Source organism: Chrysemys picta, chromosome 5 (assembly GCF_011386835.1).
Source record: "Chrysemys picta bellii isolate R12L10 chromosome 5, ASM1138683v2, whole genome shotgun sequence".
Classification (NCBI taxonomy): Eukaryota; Metazoa; Chordata; order Testudines; family Emydidae; genus Chrysemys; species Chrysemys picta.
Window position 1 is genome coordinate 54,668,685 of NC_088795.1, and position 26,555 is coordinate 54,695,239.

Here is a 26,555-nt window from a genome sequence, read left to right on the forward strand (position 1 = left end):
AGCTCAAGTAACTGTGCATTGCTCAACCTCCACAGAAGGTAACTGGAAAACGGCTGCAATATTGATGAACGACATACTGTAACTGTTGCCACTGAGCATTACTAAAGAAAGGCTCAAACAGAAGGGGCTATGATAACAAAGAGGAACTTGCATGGAAGTCAACAGGGAAGGAGTTTTTGGCTATGAAATGAAAAAGGGTATATATAAAAGAATGAAAAACTGTATGCTCTCTGCAAAAGTTTAAAGTTGCAGAATGAACTATCCTGGAGAGTTTATAATAGCAATATTTAAAAATGCCTTTATAAACTACATATAATCATGTTTTTCAAAAACATAATTAACTGCTCTGACAACTAGATTTCACAAAATTGAAGCGCACCATCTCCACTTTCAGCAGATTGGTCTATAACATGACTTTAATAGGAAGGCTGGATGTACATTTGACATGGGTAAGTAACTGGGCAACTGAAATCCTCTAAAAAGGATTCAGTTCATAACTAACTGCATATCTTCAGAATTTAGTACACTGAGTAGGAGTTAACATACTGTTAGGTGTTCTCAAGGAACCATTCCATAGTATTAGTGATGAATTTAGCCATCTCTCTTTCTTAAGTTTACCAAATGTATATTGTACTATGTTGTAGTTTATGTGTTCATGTATTTTTCTTTCAATGTACCAGTTTTTAAATCTTATAAAAAAAATCAGAATGTAGTTATCACACCCTTTGTTCCCCCCAAGGAGGTTATTTGCATAAATCTAAAACAGTAATAATGTTTAAATAAAATATTAATCAGTTTATTTCCTCTGGTACAGCCAATTGTTAGTCAACAATTTAAATTGTACTATAATTCCAACATGTCCATTGATTTGTGCAATTATAGAATTTGGGGCATTTTAAAAGTAGTATTCACAGTGTAACATGAAATAAAGAGTATACACGCTTACTTGTAAACGGAGGCTCCCTAAGATTGTCTGCCTGTGATGCAGAAAGAAAGTGCTGTGCCTCATCTGATGTTCTCTCCTCTTTAATTTCCATGATCAACCTCTGGAACTGCTGAGTTTTATTCTGCGTTTGCTTCTCCAAGTGCCACAGCCCACAATTCACAGTCTGCTTTAGATGCAGCTTCACAGTAAAGATCTGGGTCTCTGCTCTAAAACTCTGCATTCAGAAAATATTAAGACACTTTTTTAGGAATGCAGATATTAAGGAATAGGTTGGAGATAATGGCAGGATGATACTATGTATAATACACACCATTACAGTATACATCTATTATTTCTGTCACAGAACCACACACACCTCATACACCTCTTGAATCAAACCCCTGTTGCTTCCCATTCAGTGAACCACTAAGTTCATGCTACACAGCAGTTCCCAAAGCAGTTAATGTACTGGAAAACTAGGTGGCAGAATCATCATGGGAAATCTTTTTTCAGTGTGGATTCTACTGCTCAGCAGGTAGCTTTCAGGGCAGCCAACATAAACAATTTAGCAGAGGCAGCAGACAGCATTCTGACAAAGGGACTGGTGGGATTCACTAAGGTGAATATTTCCATTTCGTCTATTAGAACTGTACTTTACACTCAGCCTCTCATCCATCTTGGCAGAATACTACTTATCAATAAGTGGAGATAATTTAGGATGGCACAGCTCCTCCATGAGGAGACAACAGATTGTATGTAGGAACTTCCAACCTCATGACTATACACAAGTCTGTTGCTATCCTGCCTGACAAACGTGTAAATTGTTTAATGATCACACTTTAAGAAGAGGGAAGAAAAACCATTTAGGCTCCCAAGGAAATGCAGGTAATAGCCAGGGCCACTCATTTAATTAGAATTAGCAAAGAACAAAGTATCTAGGTGTTTAAAAATCTGACTATTTTAGAGTCACATGTAGAAAAGAAACGAAAGGGGTTAAGTCATTTAATTTAGGCAAGTACTGGTAACACTGGTGTAACAATGGACAAATTGTTACAAGTGGACAATACAGTTAGGGAAAACACAATTAATATTATAACAACAGGTCTATAGAGGTACAGAAACAATCATTAAGGCAGTTTGGATAAGGCAGCTAGCCTGCTTGAGAAAAGGTTGCCAAAAAAAACAAATGCAACAAGTTTTATAACTAAAATGCAAACCTATTAAAATATACTTATTTTGAACATAAACAGGAACAGTGATTTTGCATACAAGCATTCTATCACCAGCCAGAAAGAAAACATCTGCTTTCAGAGGAAATGCGTCTTTTGGGATTGGAACCACCCTACTTATATTCACCCCTTAACCCTGGCAGTCAGAATGTATGCTAAGCACTTAAGGCATAGTGTATCATTTAATACACATGAACCTGAAATGGATGTGTGTGTTTGAAGGATGGGGAAGGGGGATGTTATTCAATGTAGTCTGGCCGGATATGAACCAATTTTGAGGCCTCGAACTTCCAAACTACATTTCAGAAAGATTACGATTAACTTGTACCAAGGATTTTGCAATTCTAAAATCATTGACCATAACAACTGCATCTGTCAGATAAGCTGGGGTGCAATTATCATGACAGCCTACAAAGGTTCCAAGTCAATGCAAATATGAAGACATTTTAGTTTGCAGATCAAACACTTGATAGACTATATATTCTATCTACTGTGTCAATATATACATGCAAAAAATTCATATCCAAAAAAAACCCCAACAAATTATACATGTACTGTAAACTATTTTCAAAACAGAAAAAGTAATGGGTTATCTTTTTCAATACCAAAAACTGAATAATTCACACTAAAGGCAAAAAAATAATTGAGTACAATTGTATTAATATAATAATCATTTCTAGTTTTTCTTTGCTCTCATATCTCAAATTGCCAAGCAATTTTTTCCCCAAAGGTAAGTAGTAAAATACCTCTCAGCCTTAGATCTTTAATGCCAAGTTTCAGTCCAGAGATAATATTTAGTTGAATAGAAACCTCCTGAAAATAAGGATTTATTGTGGAAAATCCTCACGATTTCATTAAATCCCTAGCGTGCTGCAAGTGGCAGGGTTATTATATTCATGTTGAAATATATTCCACACAGAAAGCATTCCATGTGTGGACAACAAAATACTTTATATTCTACAACTAAGGAATAACTGTACAAAACAGTAGTGGCAAAGCAACACTATATTAGGCACAATGCTGTTTACTGTAGCATCTTACAACACGACACACATTTCGGATGAACTCTTGGACTCTACTGAAGTCAATAAGACTTTTGCCATTGATTTCAATGGAGCCTGGACTCACCCTTTTTGTGTGATAAGAGTTTTAAAGTCATGCCATTATTTTCTTATCAGGGTCTATGTAAAAATATAAAGGGTTATGGTCCCTTAGGACTCCTGTAATTCAAACAAAGAATTCAAAGAACCTGACAACAGAACTGCTGTCAAATAAAGAAGTGTCACAGAGAAAAGTGGAGATACCCCCATAGACACAGGGACAGCCTTCCTGCATCCCCACTATCTACAATATACCAGACTCTTTTGGTGCTATGTCCCCCCTCAAGTGAAAACAAGTTTATTGAAAAAGCATTAGCCCCTATCTCCTCCACCCCAGTTTAACAACAGTAGCTAGCACTTTCTTCTTGGTTCCTAAAGATTAAAAAGTGATACTGCAAAGTAGTTTAAAGCCCAGAATTGCATTTTCATTTTTAAATATGTATCTGAGATTAATCTTGACAATGTCCCTTTAAGTAGATATTTCTGCAAATTCCTACGTTATGTGTGTTACCTGGATGATGTTTCACTTTATCAGTAAATTATATTCATGACGTGAAATAGATAATCAGAATAAAGAATTGAAAGCTCCAGGATATCCCTGGAAAGATACTGTCATTGAAAAGGCTGCAGTTCAACAATGCACATTTTAAGCTTCTAAGAAAAGTTGTTGTTTTTTAATTCCTCACTTCGTATTAATTGTCAATCTAATTTTTAAACAAAGCTTTATTATACTAACCATGCAGAAGTGACAGGAAGAATGGCAAACTGTGCCAAGTATTAACATGCTTTATTTCCGTTAATCAGAGTTATAAATATAAATCCTTATGGGTCAATATAAAAAAATCCTTGGTGTATTTATTGGACAGCTATGTACAGAACATGTGCTCAGTGCCTATGCTGTCAACAAGTGACAGCTACTCTTTTCTAGAGCATATTTTAAAATGATATGTTTTATATGCCAAATACTTTAAAAAGAGTTCAAAATGTCTAAAGGTTTTTCTCTCTCTTCACACTCACTGGCAAAGAGTAATTCTGAATTTCTACCTCAGCAGTGGAAAATGGTTGGGAATATCAATGAGCCACTGTCACTCTAAAATATAAAGCACCATCACAGCTAACCACCATATGCTGTAACAAAAGTAGAATGGAAGCTTTGATACGTAAATTATATCTACAGGATATTTCTAATACAGACATCAGAGGCTCTTAATTCACAAAGCTGGCTGAATTCTATATGCTGATGCATTTCAGGTTCAAATTAGCAGTGATGAAATCATCCCATGGTTACTGATGATGGTGTGTTAATCTTCCTTTGAAAGTTAAATTTTCAATCAAAGATAAAGAATTTAATTAAAAATTTTATCTTCTTTTTTTTGGTGGGGAAGGCAATGCTGAGAACAAACATATATAAGTTGCCATTATAATCTCCATTTAGATCCCTCATGAAGAGCGCCTGAAGATATCTGAAATGAATATAACATGGTACATAACTTAGTTTTCTCACATTGCTGAAGCATAACAATTTGCTTCTTTTAACACCATCAGGTTCTCTCTCACACTGCACCATATCCTTTTCACTTTTCACACATTTCATTAAATCAATACCACACCTATTCTGGAGCAAGGGAGACCATGTAATTATTTATACAACACCGTGATATACCAATAACCAAAATGCTGAATATAAATATTGCAAGATTCACAGAATGTACTAAATATAGCCTTTCTAAAAGAGTAGATTGCTCTTCTAGCTGGGAATAATACCCACTCCCACCAGAAACATCAGCCTACTCAGGAGGCAGTGTGGTTTAGAGAACAGAGACTAGAGTGTGACCTCAGGAGATCTGGGTTCAATTTCCAGCTCTGCCTTTGGTCTGCTTGATGACTTTGAGCAGTCATTTCACTGCTTTGGGCCTCAGTTTCCCTTTCTGTAAAATGGGGTTAATGATACTGGCCTTCCTTGTAAAGCACTTTGAGGTCTATTGATGAAAAGCACTACACAAGTGCTAGGTGATATTATTACTCTAAAATGACAGGAACAAACATATATAAATGTATATGATAGAAGAGCTGACACTCCCCAAAGCACCTTCCTTTTCTGACCCATTCTGGCAGTTACAGGTATACCCAAACCAATTCTCACCTCTACTCCCCCAAATTTATCACGTGATTTGAGACTTATTGAGTGCCCAGAACTATCAGTAAAGTCAAAAGGTAACTGCCAGTGTTCAACACCTCATTACTCCCACACTTGTCAGTACTATTGTCATAACTAGAAAGGGAAGGGTAACAACCCTCCTGTATACAATACTATAAAATCCCTCCTGGCCAGAGGCACCAAAATCCTTTTACCTATAAAGGGTTAAGAAGCTCAGGTAACCTGGCTGACACCTGACCCAAAGGACCAATAAGAGGTCTAGATACTTTCAAATCTTGGGTGGGGAGGGGGGAAGGCTTTTGTTTGTGTGCTCTTTGTTTTGGGTGTGTTCGCTCTTGGGACTAAGAGGAACAGGACATCAATCCATGTTCTCCAAATCTTTCTGCACAAGTCTCTCATATTTCAAACTTGTAAGTAACAGCCAGGTAAGGCATGTTAGTTTTATCTTTGTTTTCTCAACTTGTAAATGTTCCTTTTGCTAGAGGGTTTACCTCTGTTTGCTGTAATTTGAACCTAAGGCTAGAGGGGGTTCCTCTGGGGTCTTTGAATCTGATTACTCTGTAAAGTTATTTTCCATCCTGATTTTACAGAGATGATTTTTACCTTTTCTTTTAATAAAATTCTTCTTTTAAGAACCTGATTGATTTTTTCATTGTTTTAAGATCCAAGGCTCTGGATCTGTGTTCACCAGGACTAATTGGTGAGGGGATTCTCTTGAGCCTACCCAGGAAAAGGGGTATATGGACTTGGGGGTGGGGGGGGAAATTATTCTCAAATCTGCCCAGGAAAAGGGGGGTGAGAGACTTGAAAGATATTTGGGGAAAGGCAGAGTTCCAAGTGGCTATCTCTAAATATTTGGAAAATTTGGTGGTGGCAGCTTAAAATTAACCTACGTTGGTAAAAATAAGCTTAGGGGGTCTTTCATGCAGGTCCCCACATCTGTACCCTAAAGTTCAGAGTGGGGAGGGAACCTTGACAACTATCGAGAATCGTCATTATTTCTGTCCTTGGTGAATTCCAAACTATGATAGGTAAGGCCAGCAACCATTAGTAGGTCTTGCTCCCCACACTTGCATTATCCAACCAAACTATGACAGTCATAAACATAACTCAACAACTATTGTGTCTTTTACTTTCAGCTCTAGAGCACTGAAAGTTCGCACTAACACTCAAACATTTTCTCACAAATTCCTGCTACTCTTGAATTAATACCACCTGCTGATGGTAATCTTAATGGATATCATGCATGATGAAATCCTGAATATTTAATAATAAGTGTGACATATTACCTTTCCCACTGTATGTGGCCTTATTAGAGTTTGCATGTGATGATAGTTTGCAGGGTGTCCTCTCTTCAGTGCGTAGTCATCTTGTCCCAATGTTTTACTGGATACCTAGTCAAATGTCAGATGAATTGCTCATCGTTGTTGAACTCTGAATTATACTTACAAGAAATACGTCTTATTTATAATAATTTACTTGTAATAGAAATTCACTTTTTCATATCCAAGTATGCTTCAGGATATTTCAAGGTATTTTCTATCTCCAATCACATTTGTTTGTATGTATACTCCTTTCAGATGAGCATGCAAATATGTTCTGTTGGAAATTATTCTTGCTAATTGTGTCTAGCAGAGCTATTTTTGCTGCATGTCTACCAATAAAACCTCCATTCTTATTTCCTTCTTCCCATTGAAAAAACAGGAAAACGGTTAGTATTCCTTTGCTAAATTTTATTCCATACTTCAAAAAAGATGTTGAAAAATTGGGAAGAAGTTGGTAGAGCTACAAGCAAGATTCAAGGTCTGGAAAACATGCCCATAGTATGAAACTTCACAAACTCAATCTGTTTATTTTATCGAAGGTGGTCACAGGCTACAAGTATCTATTTGGGAAACAGATTTCTGATGGAAGGTAGTTCTAACCTAGCAGAAAAAGAAGGAATCCTTCGATCTCATTATTGGCAGCTGAAGCTAGATAAATTCAGACCACAAATACAGTGCAAATGTTTAACAGAGTGTAATTAACCACTGGAACAACTTACTTAGGGATGTAGTGCAAATCTCCATCAGTTGAAGTCTCTAAATCAAGGCTGGCTCTCTCTCTAAAAAGCTCTGGTTCAACTAGAAGCAAAGGAACTGATGCAGAGCTTACTGGGTGAGAAGTTTTGCCCTGTGTTAAATAGGAGGATACACTAAATGATCATAATGGTACCTTCTGGCCTTAAAATCTATCAATCTATGGAACTTTTCCTGCAGGGAGTGAAGAGCAGGTTCTATCTAACAAGCAGCTGCAACCTCTTCCTAGCGGATTGCCCTTACAAGTAGTAAATATTTTCACTGAGTATCTTTCTTGTATGTATTCATGACATTTGTTATGCCCTCTGGTAATCAACATTTTCACAGGGAGAGTGGAGCACTTAGAATCATGGAAGATTAGGGTTGGAAGAGACCTGAGGAGGTCATCTAGTCCAACCCCTGCTCAAAGCAGGACCAACACCAACTAAATCAGCCCAACCAAGGTTTTCTCAAGCCAGGCCTTAAAAACTCTAATGATGGATATTCCCTAGGTAGCCCATTCCAGTGCTTCACCACCCTCCTAGTGAAACACTGTTTCCTAATATCCAACCTAGACCTCCCCCACTGCAACTTGAGACCATTGCTCCTTGTTCTGTCATCTGCCACCACTGAGAACAGCCTAGCTCCATCCTCTTTGGAACCCCCCTTCACGTAGTTTCAAATCTTCCCTTAACTGTTCTCTTCTTCAGACTAAACAAGCCCAGTTCCCTCAGCCTCTCCTTGTAAGTCATGTGCCCCAAGCCCCAGATCATTTTTGTTGCCCTCCGCTGGACTCTCTCCAATTTGTCCACATCCTTTCTGTAGTGGGGGGCCCAAAACTGGACACAATACTACAGATGTGGCCTCACCAGTGCCGAATAGAGGGGAATAATCACTTCCCTCGATCTGCTGCCAATGCTCCTACTAATGCAGCCCAATATGCCGTTAGCCTTCTTGGCAGCAAGGGCACACTGCTGACTCATATCCAGCTTCTCGTCCACTGTAATCCCCGGGTCCTTTTCTGTAGAACTGTCGCTTAGCCAGTCAGTCCTCAGCCTGTAGCAGTGCATGTGATACTTCTTTCCTAAGTGCAGGACTCTGCACTTGTCCTTGTTGAACCTCATCAGATTTCTTTTGGTCCAATCCTCCAATTTATCTAGGTCACTCTGGACCCTATCCCTACCCTCCGGCGTATTTACCTCTCCCCCCAGCGAAGTGTCATCTGTGAACTAGCTGAGGGTGCAATTAATCCCATTATCCAGATCATTAATAAAGATGTTGAACAAAACTGACCCCAGGACCGATCCCTGGGGTACTCCGCTTGATACCAGCTGCCAACTAGACATCAAGACGTTGATCACTACCCATTGAACCCAACAATCTAGCCAGCTTTCTATCCACCTTATGTCCATTCATCCAATCCATACTTCAACTTGCTGGCAAGAATACTGTAGGAGACCGTAACAAAAGCTTTGCTAAAGTCAAGATATATCATGTCCACTGCTTTCTCCATATCCACAGAGCCAGTTATCTCATCATAGAAGGCAATCAGGTTGGTCAGGCATTACTTGCCTTGGTGAATCCATGTTGACTGTTCCTGATCACCTTCCTCTCCTGCAAGTGCATCAAAATGGTTTCCTTGAGGACCTGCTCCATGATTTTTCCAGGGACTGAGGTGAGGCTGACCGGTCTGTAGTTCCCCGGGTTCTTCTTCCCTTTTTTAAAGATGAGCACTATATTGAATCATGTCTCTTTATCTGGGTCTGCCATAATGAGCCAGGCCATAAAATGTGCCACAAAAATCAGACAAAGAAAAAACAACAAAAATGTTTTTAAAATATCTATCCTTGTACTATCCTATTATTACACTGCTCTACAGCCAAAATGCTTCTGAAATAAATGTAGTCAAACTTTACTAATTCTGGGTCACTGAGAATGAAAATGATGCTTAAAATTGTTGATTGGTTCTAGTTTTCAAGATATGCTATTGGGTCACTATATACGACCCTTAACTTGGGAATGGCGGAGGATAAGTGAGTTATAAAGGGAAGGGATCTCAATTTAAACCAGAAATGACTAAAATACATCTTTGACTGAATCTATGAATAAATCTATGACTGGGTTTGGACAGTACTTGCTTTTTAGGCACAACAACAAATGATGCAATCTGAAGCTGGTATTGCGTGATATGAATTGCATCATGTTATTCCTAGAAGTCATGGATGATGCAATCATAACGAAGCTTACATCACTCTGCTGAACAAATTGCCCTATATCAGCTCTAGAAATCATACAGTGCCGTGCTCTCTTATTTGTCAGTGTTTAATTTTGCAAAGGGACACATTTCTGTTTAGCCAAAGTGAGCAGAGATGCCTCATACTTGTTTGAACAGTGCAGATAACTTCTGCTGTGTTTGTGGTGAAGTGACTTTTGCATCACAAAAGCGCAGTATAACCACTATCACCTTTATTTTGGCTGTAAAATTGGAGATCAGGACAAGAGGTGGGCCCCATATGCTGCAACACTTGTGCAACAAATCTTCGCCAGTGGTTGAACAGGAAAAGGAAATCGATGCCTTTTGCAGTGCCAATGATTTGGAGAGAGCCAACAGATCATACCAGCAATTGTTACTTCTGCATGGTGCCTCCAGTTGCGAAAGGTGTGTCAAAGAAGAAAAAGTGGACTGTGCATTATCCAAACATTCCATCAGCTATACGCCCAGTACCCCACGGAGAAGGACTGCCGGTTCCTGATACACCAGAATCATTCTCACTTGAGTCAGACGAGGAAGAGGAAGAGGATGAAACGTCTGGTCCTGACCCACATTTTCTTCCATCCTCCTCCTCTGAACCACACCTCATAACACAAGGTAAACTGAATGACCTTGTCAGGGATTTGGAACTACCCAAGAGTAAGGCAGAGCTGTTGGGCTCCAGACTACAGCAGTGGAATCCCCTGGCAGGTGATGTTAGGGTTTCCATGTTCCATGACCGTCAAAAGGATCTTGTCCCATTCTTCTTCATGGAAGGTGATCTTGTAGCCTGCAACAACATTGATGGTGTGATGGCAGCCCTCAACATCGTTCACGATCCAGATGAGTGGAGACTGTTCATTGATTCATCGAAGACGAGTCTTAAAGCTGTTTTACTGAATAATGGCAATGTTTTGCCACCAATTCCAGTTGGTCATGCAGTCCATATGAAGGAAACCTATGACAACATGAAACAACTTTTGAGGTGCATAAACTATGATCAACATCAGTGGCAGCTTTGTGGCGATTTGAAGGTTGTTGCTCTCTTGCTTGGTCTGCAGACTGGATACACAAAGTACTGCTGTTTTCTCTGCGAATGGGATAGTTGTGCAAGAGATTCCCACTATATCAAGAAAGATTGGCCACTCCGACAGTCATTGGAGCCTGGGAGGAAAAGTGTTCAGCATCCACCACTTGTTGAATCAAGCAAGATTTTGTTACCACCCTTAGACATCAAGCTGGGTCTGATGAAGAACTTTGTCAAGGCCATTGACAAAACACAAGCAGCTTTCAAGTACCTCCGTGGAAAATTTCCAAGGTTAAGTGAAGCTAAGATAAAGGAAGGTGTCTTTGTTGGTCCTCAGATTCATGAACTTCTTCGAGATGATGCATTTGACCATGCACTGCGTGGCAAGGAAAAGACGGCATGGAAAGCCTTCCAGTTAGTGGCAATAAATTTTCTCGGAAACAACAAGGCAGACAACTACAGGTTGATGGTGGAAAACCTCCTCAAGGCATACAAAAGCCTTGGTTGCAACATGTCACTAAAGATACATTTTTTGCACTCTCATCTAGATTTTTTTCCACCGAACTGCGGAGCAGTGAGCGACGAGCACGGTGAGCGATTTCACCAGGACATTGCAACAATGGAGAAACGCTATCAGGGCAAATGGAGCCCATCAATGCTTGCAGACTATTGCTGGACAGTGACAAGAGATGCTCCATTTAATGAGTACAAGAGACAAGCCAAGAAGCGCCGAGTAGACACTGAATAAGACTAAACTATGTACATAATAGTTTTTTGCCTTTTGTTTCATAATAAATTTTATTTATATAACCCTTTTGCTGATTTTTAAAGTGTTACATAAACAGGACAGGTGAAATATTATCATGTAAAGCAACCATAAACACATGAAAAGACCTAGGTTTACAATTTAGGATTAAAACTCTACTATCTACACAATATACATAGACATAAAATGTAAAAACTTAAATATCTTAGAAACAGTAGCCAATCAGTTGTTTTAATTGTCATATTTGAATTCAGCACATCAAAATACATAATAAATAGCACATTTTATCTCTGAAGCAGACGACTTCTCAAAAATTGTAGACCAGTGTTATAAATAGCATTTGGCAGCTACTTGCAAAAAAGAACAAATTATTCCATGCAAAAAGGAGATGGTAAGACTGGCAGACAGGGAGGAACCGTGGGTAAGTTAGCAGTGAGATGTCACAATCTGGTCCAGTACCACTCTGTGGATGGACAACAGTCTACTGTGGTTGGATCTAACTGCTGATTCCAACTGCTTCTAAGCCTGTAGGTTGGGGAAGTGACTAGTTACTCTCTTGGTCCCTCAAATGCACTCCTAGGTGCAGATCCCAGGCTGAATACCCTCCTCAGGCAATGTGACCTCGCAGTCCAGCCACTTAGATCTTGGAACCAGTGACTCCGCCCTCCTAAGTCCTCAGTTGCTTCGACACGTTCGCCACACAAAAGTCCACCTAGCTATGGGAGCACTCATTTTCCCAGTTACACCATGCGAGGACCACTGGCAGAAAAGCAAGGATACAGATGCTTAAAGGAATTTCTTAGCTGAAAACACTTTACTTTTAAAACAAAACAAAAAACAGAAGAGAGTTACCAGTCTATGGAAAGCAAGAAGCTCCTGAACACAAGTACTCCTGTTGGGTATTATCCTGACTGCTTGGCCTGATCTTCTTGCTTCTGATATTGGTTAGCCTCCGATTGCTTAGTGAATCACTCCTTTTAAAACGGACTCTCTGTACCCTTTCCCCCGATATGCTGCAAGCCGGGGGTAAGGACTTAGCTCCAGCCCCCACGCCAGTTGCTGAGTAGAATGTCATTTAATGGCCCATTGTTTCAGTAAGGAAGAGACATTCAATGGTGGTGGCCCTAGATTGCTCTGACACAGCTTCTTAGACATAATCTGTCCACTAGGTGTCAAGTCTTCGCTATAAAATGGATGCTCTAATCCACAATGAAGGTTACAATCCCAAATGGGGTTCACAAAACGAAATGTGATTCATATTTTGACGGTCGCATCCCCAAACTGTCACATGAGGGACGAATCCCTCACTAAATAGAAGGGTTGGACTCATGCCACCACCATACCAGTTCAAAGAAGGTTTTGTGGCCACAAGGTCAGGGTAGCAGCTTGCACAGAGCAACTCTGTGAAGGCAACAGCCTGAAGAGGAAAATTCCCTTCTTGTCTTTTAGAACTGATCTTAACGAGGTATGTATATCTCAAGTGAATGCAGTCCCTATAGTTCTGTGTGAATAGCACTCCTTGCTGCTAGTGCTAGTACTGTTACAGCACCTCTGCTGGGACAAGATTATTAGCATTCCCTAGGGAGCTAGAGGCTCGAGTGTGAGGGGAGGGATGAGAATGTACAGAGTACTGTGTTGGCAGGTTCAATTCCCATGTAAACTAGTGTTCTTAACATTTTTTTTATTTTAAGTAATTATTCAGGGACAGTGGAGCTTTCTTTCTCCTTTCCGCAAAGATACAGGAGTTGGCAGGAGCTGGACACACGCAATGCCAATGCACGGGGAAGGACTGGGCACACCTTCATGACGCAGGACAGAAGGTGTGACGCAGTAGGGAGTGGGGTGGATTGACCTGGGAATGTCATTTTACTGGACTGTCTGCATGGGGGATGGTAGAGCAGGAGCCAGGAAAGGGGGGTGGGGCGAGTCGACACCTTTGCCGGGGAAACTGGACAAAGGGAGAGGGAGGGAGAAGGAGGGGGAGACAGCCTGCGGGAGGGGTTTTTGGTTTTCAGTTTTGGGCTGGCTGGGAAGAGGCAGGAAACCCCAAGTTTAGGGTCTAAGATCCTTGCCCCCCAGAGGGACCTGGCTGAGGGGTCCTGGTTGTACCTACAAGCCCTGCTGGGGACTGTGTTCCTGTTGTCTAATAAACCTTCTGTTTTACTGGCTGGTTGAGAGTCACGGTGAATCGCAGGAAGTGGGGAGTGCGGGGTCCTGACTCCCCCACACTCCATGACATAAGGAGATGGGGAAAATCAAGTTTCTCTGATGAGGGGAATAGGAAATTATGACCAGGAGAGAAGGGGGTCCAGCATCATTATCAAATTCCTGTTATCAAAGGAGTTTTGTGCTAGAAGTATGAAGAGCTACTAGCACAAAACTACCATGACTATAGTTATAGCCAATAAATATACAATTGGAAAAGTCAAGTAATTCCGAGAGTTACGTTAATCCTCTAGCTCCTACTGTTAAAGTAAGTGAAATAAGTAGCCTAAGAGTCCTTTTTGATTGATTCCTTCACACAGGGTGCATGATACACAGTTTAATTCCAATCTTGAAGAGGCAGACTTAAACAGATCTTCAGGAAAATAACCATAAAAGGACAGAAACCTTAATGAATCCGTTTTAAATTATTGACCTCTCAACTGCAACTGAAAATTGAGAGTCATCTGAATAATCTGTTTAGTGTTTTTCTTGGAGTGGGTGGAAAGGAATTTGGTGCTTGTAAAAACCAAGGAACAATAGTAACAAGACTGCTAATATTAATCGTAGTTACTGCCAGGAACTGAGCAGTCAAATGCTATTCAAGTTTCCTCCCATAGATTTGCTAATATACTGCCATCTCAACTTTCTACACTCCTACCAAACCAGTTCTGTGCTTTTCCTGAGAAGTGACTATCAGTTAAGACCAATTGTGCCAGATGCTTTGTGGGATGCATGTTATAGACAGATGTCCACCAAAGATCACAATACTCATTACACTTGTGACACAAGATAGATTTAAAATTTTGAATCAAGATACCCCCCCAAAAAAGGTTTGTGAATGAATTCCATTCCACCACCTGAGTTTCAGTACACATCTTAAAATGGTTAGTGTGGAAACAATTGTTTGGTACTCACAAAAAATAAGAAATCATCATAATGCATTAATCCAGTTAGGTACAGTCAACTTTCTTGCTGAACTCAGGGTCCATTAGAGCTAAATTAACATGGCAAATTGATATAAGGGGCTTTGAAACTTGGTTGTGATATCAGGTGAACTCCATAAATAATTTCCAACACAATCATAGCTGTAAGCCATTTCTACAGAGGGAAAGTTTATACTTTAGCATTTACAATAAAAAATGCTGTCCATATCAGATCCAAATGTAAATCTTTACATTCAAATTCTTATTTAGATTTGCATGAAATAACTCATGTATATTTAGTTATTGTCCTTAACGTCCATTCACTAAATGAATTAGTAGTATAGGGCAGAAAACAAAAGTGTAAAGCAAAAAACACATTACATGAAAAATGGTCGTGATTAAGCACAGATGATTGGGGGAGAGGGGAAATTGGAATGGCCATGCACCAACTCTAGACCCATATTGTACAATATATCTAATGAACCAAAACATAAAACCCATATTTACTGTCAGAGGAGCTATACTACATATGACTTTTCATCTAAATTTTAGAAAAAGCAACTGCAGCCTTTTGAGATACTCTTTTCAGTCATCAGAATAAAGGCAGGGGAGGTTTAGCTGTATGTTTCCTCATCAGACAACAGGATACATTCAGTCTACGTGTTTAGCAATGTTTCAAGGATTTTCTAAATATTGATATAGTAACAAAAATGAATGTTAAATATGTTGTGTTGTGTTTTACTTACTGAGAACTACTGAAACATCTGTTTTATTTCTGAATTCCACAACACAGCGCCACTCCAGAATAACGTCACAGACTTCAGAACTCTGTAAGGGACAAAGATGACAAAATGTTAGGATTTGCAACATTTGGGAAGTCCTTCTGTTAATAGGTTCACAGCCAACAAATCTGGCACATTGATGCAGCCTACAGCTATAAAAGAAGCAAAGCCTAACAGTCGCTAGACAAATGTATACGACCATCCTTTAGTTACTGTTCTTTGTCATCCTGCTTCAGCAGTTCAATGAACTAGAATAGGCAAAAAAACACTAAAAAAGATCATACTAGAAAAGAAAAAAAAAAGGAAAATATAGTCATTAGATTTCTCTTCCATGTGAATATAGCCAGTATTTATGTGCCAACTAATTTGTAAACTACCAGCCAATCCATTTCCTTCCAACTTCTACCCCTAACTAATGCTATTTAATCACAACTTGTTAATCAGCTGAATAGATTGAAACTTGGAATTCTATTAAAATAAGTGAACTGTTCAAGTGAACAGAATTTAGCAGCAACACAAAATACATGATCTTGCACTAGAAATCTCCATTTAATCTCCTTTTATAAAGGATTTCTTCGAGATCACTGAAAACCTTAGATACTGACACTATATTCCAGAACATGTAACTCACATAATAGTAAGTGATTTGGACCATTGCAGGGCACAGAACTGAAGTTACTGGGGTCATGTTCTTTTTTACCAGCTGCCTCCTTGTAAGGATACAGACCTCATCTTTCAGCTTAATAATGAGATTCCTACTTAGAAAAGTAAGGCTACTATCTCCCTCACATTTTATCTCCTCTTTTCTTGAAGTTCTTATCATCCATTCTTTATCTCCAACATCTGATAATATATAATCATTAGAGCACTGCTCTCTTACACATTTTCTTGTTATGAGGACCCTGGCGTTTCACAGAGCCACTCCTCTATTTTACTGAGCTTCAGAAGTGCACAAGTTAAATGTTCCATACATTCCGTTACCTCTTTGTCCAAGGAGATCCCAAGGACTTGAACATGCCTCATTTTCTGCTAGTTTTCCCCAAAACTACAACTTTTAATTCCACATATTCACTATTTTAAGAGATAACCTTGTAAAATGCTTTTATATCCATAACAGCTGCTTCAAAACACGTGAGCTTTCTTTGCTGCTTCATTTTCTGCATTTATATTATGAGATTTAGCCTGTCAGGCTGATACTCAAACTGTCACTTCTTTTGCAGACCGCTTCATATTTAGCTTTAAATGTTTGGCCTGATCCTGCATTCCTACACAAGATGAGCCTTTTCTCACATAATAGTGCCACTGACTTTCATGGAAGTACATGCCTGAGTGAGGATTCTTTGTGGGAGAAAGTTTAGCAGAGTAAGGCCGAGTTTACACTATATGCTTTTGAATGTAAGGCTTTAAACAGCTCTTGCCAAAGTCCGGTAAATTCTTAATCTGAAGAGGAACAAGATAGAAATTGCCATGAAAGTCTTAAGAGGTACTTTTAGTGGAAGACAACTATTTTGAAATCTTGGACTTTTTTTTTTTTTTTTAATATAGCAAATGTGGTAGTCAATTTGACACCTTTCATGACAACACTAGAAAAAGAATGAAACCCACTAGATTTACTCTAGGTGATAGAATATTAGAATAAAGTGAACTTGATACAGATCTTTATTTAAAAAAATGTGCCAGACAAATTTGATCTCTCTTCTTTGGGTCGAAATTCAAAATTAAAGGATCAAGAGAATGCAGTTGGTGTGATATATCTATATACAGAAAGCATTCAATATAGTGTATTGTTTGGGAAATTATTCAGTTTAGCCTAGACAGGAGCACTGTCGCCTGGAGTGAAAACCAGCTAATGGACTGTAAAAAATAAGATTAATAGCAATATATTGAGTGAGGGGAGTGGTACAGTAGGCGCTTCAGAAATTGTGTTAGCCATGTTTTATTTAACTTTTTTTTTTTAATTAATGAGCTGGAAGCCAGGGATAAACCAAATATTAATCAAATTCAGAGTTCTTGGAAGCCTCTTGTAAATCAAAGAAAAATGTAAAAGGATCTATGACTAAATCCAACTCTTACTGACAGCAATGGGAAACAATGAGAGCCAGCCTGGAAAAATGCACACCTACACATTTTTGAGGAAAGCAATAGAATAAACAAAGAGATTTAATTAGAGAAACTCCAAGGGTATGGCTACACTGCCAAAAAAAAAAAAATCCCTCAAAACACACCACACAGCGGCAGCAAGTCTCAGAGCCTGGGTCAGCTGACTCTGGCTCGCATTGGGGCGCTAAAAATACCAATAGACATTCCTGCTTGGGCTGGAGTCTGGCCTCTGAGCCCCACTCCTTTCACTACGTTTTAGAGCCTGAGCAGAACATCTCTATTGCTGTTTTAAGTCCCATAGCATGAGCCCAGCAAGCCTGAGTCGGTGGACACCTATTCTAAGACTCTACCATGAGTTTGTTTAGGTTTTTTTTTTTTTTTTTTTTTTTGCAGTGTAGATGTATTCTTAGAAAGCTGTAATATGGATGTCTGATCCAACAATTTGGATTTTGATGTGGGCTGTGGACAATAGTCAGCTTTTCCAGGCAATGCTCATTCCAGGAATGTGGAGGCAGACACATTCTCAAGAGATGCCATCACTTGGGAAGAGATAGAACTGCAAGAGGAGTTTTGTTTCACAAAATAGTGGAAGTGTGAAACAATTTAGAGGAAGACATATTTGTGAATAAGGGAAATCACTAGCTGTCAAAAATTGTGACCCTATTTCTGTGTCAAGAAGCCTGTAATTTGGCCTTTGAAGTTTCATATACACACTGCAAAATGCTCTGAGAATCTGTTCATTCTTGAAATATGAAAAGACAAGTTTAGCATTTTGCAGTTCTAACCTATGGTATGAGCAAAAGCTAGAAAGAAAGAAAGAAAGAAAGAAAGAAAGAAAGAAAGAAAGAAAGAAAGAAAGAAAGAAAGAAAGAAAGAAAGAAAGAAAGAAAGAAAGAAAGAAAGAAAGAAAAAGAAAAATTCAATTCAACCCAAAGAGATATATACACAATTGCACAGGACTACTGCAAGGAAAAGTAAACATTCTCAGAAACTAGAGAAGCTCTTGAAAAAGTAAAATTGTACAAGTTCAAATTTTTAAAGAAAAAAATACAAAAATATATAACAGTAATAAGTCTCTGGGCAGAAAGTTAAAGGAAAACTAAATAAGGAAGAAGAACTCAAAAATAGAGGCAGCACTTGTAGTTGGTGGTGCAGGGAGCTGCTCTTGATACATTTCATACCCATCAGTAGTCACGACCAAAACTATAAAGGATGAGGACCTAGATCCTTGGCTTGGGTCCCAACTATGTTGCACCTTGTGCAAACATTTACACGTTTGCAAAGTGGGTGTAAAATGCTATCACTGGTGTGAATAAATGAAGAATTCTGATTTGGTTGCTTTATACCCACAGTACACACGTGTAAATGACTGAACAAATTGCATGGTCCTGGAAAAATCAGGATCTTTGTTTACAGGCTGTACTAATCCTTTTAGCACTAATTTGATTAGTGGTGGAGGTAGAAAGGCAGCTTGAGGTGAGATTTAAGCACAAGATGGCAACTGAAACCAACACTAATGTTAAAGGGAGAAAGGGCTTTCTGTCCACTGAAAAGGATTTTGCAGCAGGTAAGGAAAAACAGTTCTATAACACAGAGTTTCAAGTTCATAAATCACATAAACCAAGCAGCTTTGGTTACACTTTCTGCTTTCAGAAGTGTAATTTAACACTGAAATCTTTGTTTCAATTCCATTTCTAAATCAGTTATTATTACTGAACATTTCTATTGCAGTAGCACTTTCAGGCCTCAATCACATTGGGTCACCATTGTGCGGAGCACTGTACACATTTATAGTAAATAAATAACAGTCCCCGAAAAGCAGCTTTAGATTCATAGATTTTAAGGCAGAAGGGATCATCATGACCCCCTGCACATTGCAGGTCACAGAACCTCACCCCCCACTCTTATAATAGACCCATAACCTCTGGCTGAGTTACTGAAGTCCTCAAATCATGATTTAAAGACTTCAAGTTACAGAGAATCCACCATTTACACTAGTTTACACTATGCTATGGTGAAGACATATGATTAAACAATGGAGGAAAAACAATAGATCAGGACTCGTATTTGTAAGAAACATAACTAACTGTTTCATAAATACCATGGTAATTTGTTGATACTGCCCATTTTTTTGTGACTGTTTTGCAGAGGTTTCTTTCTCCTCACTTACATGTTAGGCTCCACAAGCTTAACATGGTTACTGCTTAACCCATGAACTGCCCACGTAGGTGCCTGATTAATCCAGCATTAAGGCAGTGAGGAATCAGTCCTATATGTGCTTAGTGTATCCCTCATTATGGGTCTCTAATCCAAAATGGGCTTTTTGGTCTATTAACAACAGACATTATATACACAGTAACCATGATTAGACTAAGTAAGGAACAACTTTCTGACCCAATGTTCTTAATTGTGATTATTACAAATACAAAATAAACGTAACTCAGCATTGCAATATACCTGAACATTACAAAATTCTGTACAAGCAATTTCTGTTCTAACATGATCTCTCAACAAATATGTTCTTTAAAAATCACATCACATGAATAATATAGGATCCAGATTACATCGGTCACTGATGATAATGTAAGAGTTATGTATCGTTAATCTATTTATATGGTAGGCTTACAAGCCCCAATTCCTCCAGATACCTAAAAAAATACATATGATGTGTTCGATTTTACATTTCAATATGAGTAAGCTCAAATGCATTTAAAAACACACATTGCCCAACAACATCCTACCAGCTGAAAAATCTGTGGAAGTTCAAGCATGTAAGTTATTCCATCTAAGACTGGTTGCTTTTTATCCAACTTGGATCCAGAAACGTTTGGCTAGCATTCAGTTAACTGTGATCATTTTTTACTTATCTTCCCTCCTACAAAATCCCCATGGGAAACATGGAAAACTTGTAGATCTGACAATTCACTGGACTTGATCCTACTCCCTGAACCCTAGATCTGCACAAAGTGGGCCCCTCCATATGGAAGCAGGGAGCAGAAGTATCTCCTGTCCCTTACCTTCTGGGTATCCATGAATTTAGAAGATCCCGGACTGAGGAATGGTGTGCTATGCACATCATTCCTCCCTATTTCTACCCCAACATCTCCCAGAGAATCCAATGAAAAGGTAATACAGCAGCTGGAGGCTGTATAATTTCCAGAGCAACTCTGTGCTGTGGAAACATCAAGCTGTATATCTTTTCAGTATCAGCTTATGGGGATGATGGGGGAATAAATAACCCATCTTTGGAGGCAGCAGCCAGTGGGAGATGCTGTATACTCATGCCCCCTCTGAGACAAGTCAATTCAGAAACACAGGACCCTAGCTTCCAGTGGATCTGGGGTGATCACATACCAAGGGGGGGGGGGGGAGAGAACACTGATTGTTCCCATATTATGGAGGACAAATATTCCTCCTCTCCTCCCATTGCCAAATCATTCACTTTGGGGAAATCCTACCCCCACAAGGCTCCATGAATCATCTTCCTGCCCTGTGTGTCCACATATATGGACCAGCAACAATCTAGCCCTTAATAAAACACATATATTGACCAAATTCTCCTCTTTGCTGTGGTCCACTTGTGCTGCTCCAGAAGCAATAAAGGCTCTAGAAAGTCAGCAGATCTCCCCAGCTGAGAATTCCCTTGGAAGAGTGTAAAGATGATGGAAGATAACCAAAAATCAGGCCTATTATATAGAAAAGGTATAATTTATCAGCCTAACTGGCAAGCAGTAATAATAATAATAATAATAATCATACCAGTATAATCAATATGAGCAACTTACCTTTTTTTGTTTCTAGCTCAACTTTATGTGTTTAAAAATGTCAGTTGTACTGCTGGGCCCTACTTACTAAGATTCATGGTCTTGATATTTGGATTTGTATGGGAAAAGAAGTATACGTCAATCAGTACTAAAGAGATATTAAATAATTATAGAACAAAAACTTCCCATCAGTGAGGTTTGTTTTAAAAAGCAGCCCAGGCTGATGGTTCAGTTGGTATATGTGATGAACTATAAACCCAGGAAACCAAGGCTCAGGATAATTCAAGCATTTTTTAGGAAAGTGAGGGCTGGAGCATTGTAAAAGTGCTGGTCTCAATCTCCTTGGAGATATGAATGCAATTTGCATCACTCTAACACCCTAGAAGCCAGCATGAAACAACATTGCAACCCCAAAGGAGTATGCTTGACCTTCGAAGTTTCAAGATTAAGCATAGTGGATGATCAGATAATATGCAGTTACTGTTTGTATATAATTATATGGAGAGGAGGAGAAAGGGAGGCAGGGAAAGATTATAGAGAGAAGGGAAGGCTGTATGGGTAGACATACTTTTTTTGGCATTACCTCATGCCACCTTAGTTACCATGATAAGAAGATGACATTTGCGCGGCCCTCACACACTCTGTTGCAAAACTGAAGGCAAAGACAGAGCTTCAGGACCACCATTACTGCGTGACTTTTGTAATGCAGATGAGATATTCTCTATCTGGTATATAAAAAGAATGATCAATTTATTCACAAATGAAATTACAAAAATTGTAATCAAGAGACACATTATGAATGTCTAATAGAGACCAACTTCCTTTATGAGTGTTGGAAGGGGCCCACAAGTATTATCTTGGTTTAAATATATAACCAGCTTGTTTGATGAGAGTTCTTTTATTTGTGTTTTTATTTCTTTGTGCTTGACTGTGATTTCACACCAGGGTAACTCCATAGACTTCACTAGAGTTACATCTGATTTATGCCAGTGTAAATAAGATCAGAATCAGGCCTACAGAAGGTGTTGGCATCCAAAGTGATGATATTTGTACCCTAAGGTAACTACTCTGGAAACTGATCAGCCGTTCATTGTATCAACACAGATCCCATACAACCGGTTGGTCTTGTTCTACTTTATCATGTTGGAAGGAAGCAATCCTTTCTAAGAAGGGTAAATCCTGATGGTAGCTGAAAAGTCAGGCTTGCACAGTCAGGAGATTGTTTTAAAATGCTGTTTTGGAGAGAGAAATAGATGATTTGTATATCTGAATGATGATGCTATTCTGGCACCTAATGGGATTCACAAAATTGCGTAAGCAGGTTAGGTGCCTAACTACCATGAAAGTCAATGAGAATTAGGCATCTAAATCACTTAGCTGCTCCTGAAAATCCTAACAGGAGTCTATCTGCATCTTTAGGCACCTTTGTAAATCTGGCCCAGAATTCACACTCCTTTCCAAACCATCCCCCCCAGAAGTGAACTTTCCAAAAAGAGGGATAGGACACCCTGAAGTGATGGAATTGCTGCTGCTCATCATACGGTATCTATAAATGGAAAAGTTCAGTCAATGGGGTTGTCAGGCTGGCCCATTTCACAAGCACAAAATTTGCTTTAAAAAAATCCTGTAAAAACTGGACTGAATCCATCCATTCAAAAACTAATATGCCTAAAATAATAACAAAGAGAAAAACAGATTGTTCTATTTTTTAAATGTCATGCAATCATTTGTTTGTACTATAAGAAAGCATGTAAATTGTATAATTAAAAATCTCTACCTAGTGTTCTGTGAACACCATTCAATGTATCAAAGACACATTTCACTCTTTAACAAACTGGTGTGTCTTTAGTACCTTACATCCTTGTGCTAACCCACCTACACTTTGAGTTGGTATCCTGAGTATTTTACACCTTTTTGACCCAAACTATATGGTAAGGGAGAGTACCCTATCAGAGGATCTGATGAAGTGGTTTAATTAATCTAGAGAGGGAGTGAACTGCTAGTTTGCTACAATCTTCTTTACAGACTGTCAGCTCACTGAAGGATACTCAGTCATTTTATCCAGACAATGCCCTAACCACTATGATTAATCCATCACACAATGCCACCAGCTACCAATATCATGCTGACAACATAATATTGGTCATCTACATCCATTTTAGAAGACATTGTTTAATTGAAATGTCACTGAAGAAATCTTACAAAACAGACAAGTACCCTTTTAGACTATTACTTTTAACAAATGTGAATATTTTGCATTAGTACTTTTCTTTTAATTGACAAAAAACAGTAATAAATATAATCTACAAACATCAAGTCTGTTAATTCATACCTCATATTTTCTCATTTTATTATACATAAGCATAATTAAAGGGAAAACTAAGCTCATTCCATATTTTACACACAGTTTGAAACGTCATGTCAAATTATCATACCTACCTAAAGATAATTATATACAGTTCAAATGCAAATTAGTTCACTTTTTATTAGTTATATTTTGGTGTGAGTCTCTAGTATCCTATCATAAAATATACCTTGAATAACGTACTATTAAAACCATGGCTTATCTTGAGTCTCTTCCTCCACTTCTTGGATGTCATTAAAAAAAACAACACATGGGTCTTATTTATTCCTGGCATAGTGCCTGCCATATCAGAGTTTCCTTCAGAGACGGATTTAAAAATCAAGAATTAAATATCAAAAATGTTAAGACTTTAATTATAGCTCTTTTGAGATTGAGTCACACTGGGTAAGCGTAGGACATTCATTACCTGAAAAATGTTGCTATGAGGCATTGTGCCTTTTGAATAGGACTGTCAATCAATTAAAAAAATTAATCGCGATTAATCGCACAGTTAAAGAATAATACAAAACCATTTATTTAAATATTTTTGGATGTTTTCTACATTTTCAAATATATCGATTTCAATTACAACACAGAATACAAAGTGTACAGTGCTCACTCTATATTATTATTTTTATTACAAATATTTGCATAGTAAAAAACAAAAGAAATTGTATTTTTCAGTTCACCTAATGCATATAATGTAGTGCAATCTCTTTATCATGAAAGTTGAACTTACAAATGTAGAATTATGTACAAAAACTAACTGCACTCAAAAAACAGAACAATGTAAAACTTTAGAGCCTACAAGTCCACTCAGCCCTACCTCTTGTTCAGCCAATCGCTCAGACAAACAAGTTTGTTTCCATTTGCAGGAAATAATGCTGCCCACTTCTAGTTTACAATGTCACCTGAAAGTGAGAACAGGCATTTGCATGGCACTGTTGTAGTAGCTGACGTCACAAGATATTTATGTGCCAGTAGCACTAAAGATTCATATTTCCCTTCATGCTTCAACCATCATTTCAGAGGACATGCATCCATGCCGATGATCGGTTCTGCTCTATAATGATCCAAAGCAATGTGGACCAACACATTCATTTTTATCATCTGAGTTAGATGCCACCAATAGAAGGTTGATTTCTCTTTTTGGTGGTTCGGTTCTGTAGTTTCCACATCACAGCGTTGCTCTTTTAAGGCTTCTGAAAGCATGCTCCACACCTCATGCTTCTCAGATTTTGGAAGGCACTTCAGATTCTTAAACCTTGGGTCAAGTGCTGTAGCTATGGTTAGAAATCTCACATTGGTACCTTCTTACCATTTGTAAAATCTGCAGTGAAAGTGTTCTTAAAACAAACAACACGTGCTGGGTCATCATCCGCAATTGCTATAACTTGAAATATATGGCAGAATAGGAGGCATACAATTCTCCCCCCAGGAGTTCAGTCACAAATTTAATTAACACTTTTTTTTTAAAATGAGCGTCATCAGCATGGAATCATGTCCTCTGGAATGGTGGCTGAAGCATGAAGGGGCAAACAAATGTTTAGCATATCTGGGACGTAAATACTTTGCAATGCCAGCTACAAAAGTGTCATGAAAATGCCTGTTCTCACTTTCAGCTGACATTGTAAATAAGAAGCGGGCACCATTATGTCACATAAATGTAAACAAACTTGTTTGTCTTAGCGATTGGCTGAACAAGATGCAAGACAGAGTGGACTTTTAGGCTCTAAAGTTTTACATTGTTTTGTTTTTTGAGGACAATTATGTAACAAAAAAACCTACATTTGTAAGTTGCACTTTCATGATGAAGAGATTGCACTACAGTACTTGTAGGAGGTGAATTGTAAAATACTATTTCTTTTATCATTTTTACAGTGCAAATATTTGTAATAAAAAATAATATAAAATGAGCACTATACACTTCGTATTCTGTATTTAAATCAATATATTTGAAAATGTAGAAAAACAAATATTTAATACATTTCATTTGGTATTCTATTGTTTAACGGTGCAATTAAAAGTGCGATTAATCACAATTAATTTTTTTTTAGTTAATCGTGTGAGTTAACTGCGATTAATCGACAGCCCTACTTTTGAACCAACACATATCTTTGGAGGCCTGGGGAGCAGGCTGCGAGGAATGCTTTTCACTACATCTGCAGCATTGCAAACTCTTGGTATTTTATTGCAAGTTGTATGATATTTGATTGTTTCCTTAAAGTCCCGGATGCTGGAGTCACATTATTTCATGAGACTCAGCTTTTCTTTTTTTTCTTTTCTTTTAACCCATGTTTCCAGCTTTCTTGTGGGCAGAGAAAAGACTCCGAATCAGAAAAGACCCCACAGATATTGTGGGTTTTTTTTTTAAACCTCATGGTTTTAAGCTACTCTCTTTATTTTGGGGGGGGGGAGGAGGGAAGGGACGGGACACAGGACTTTTGAATGCTTGAGGTTTGCATAACTGCATCTGTTTAACAGATAATGATGTAGCCATGTTGGTCCCAGGAGAGATAAGGTGGGTGAGGTAAGGTCTTTTATTGGACCAACTTCTGTGGGTGAGAGAGAGAAGCTTTCGAGCTACCTCTTCTCTCCCCACTTTAGGCTTGAAAACCAGTGCATAATTTCCCCTAGATTTTGAATTCCACCACAAGTTACTTTTAGGCAGGAAAGTGGTTCCACAGAAAAAAATAAGTGATCATTCAAGTAGACAGCAAAACAAAGAACAATGGTCTGGACAAAGAGAGCAAGGGAGTGGGGGGAAAGTAAAAGTCCAATGGCTGCATGATGAATTTTTTCAGGTACATATTCTTCAGTGCAAAGCACTGTGATTTAACTAAAGATTAACCTATTCATCTCACCCATTTCCACTCATTCAGCAAAAGTTGTCTCTTATTGCTTCATTACACGTTCGATATTTT

At 38.5% G+C, this 26,555-nt stretch overlaps 1 protein-coding gene across 16 annotated transcripts in view; it reads right to left on the minus strand.

Annotated features, from left to right (window-relative positions):
• Positions 1-26,555, minus strand: part of INPP4B (inositol polyphosphate-4-phosphatase type II B) — a 496,579-nt gene that overhangs the window by 314,363 nt on the left and 155,661 nt on the right. For 10 of the 16 annotated variants that reach the window (XM_042850295.2, XM_065596416.1, XM_042850293.2 and 7 more), the window contains 3 exons: positions 15,388-15,469; positions 6,702-6,806; positions 947-1,160 (listed from right to left, as the gene is read on the minus strand). In XM_042850295.2, the coding sequence (XP_042706229.2) occupies positions 947-1,160; positions 6,702-6,737 (250 nt within the window). In that variant the 5' untranslated portion in view covers positions 6,738-6,806; positions 15,388-15,469. Of the gene's footprint in view, positions 1-946; positions 1,161-6,701; positions 6,807-7,456; positions 7,585-15,387; positions 15,470-26,555 lie in introns of all 16 variants that reach the window. The other 6 variants (XM_065596417.1, XM_065596418.1, XM_042850296.2 and 3 more) reach the window with 2 other exon arrangements.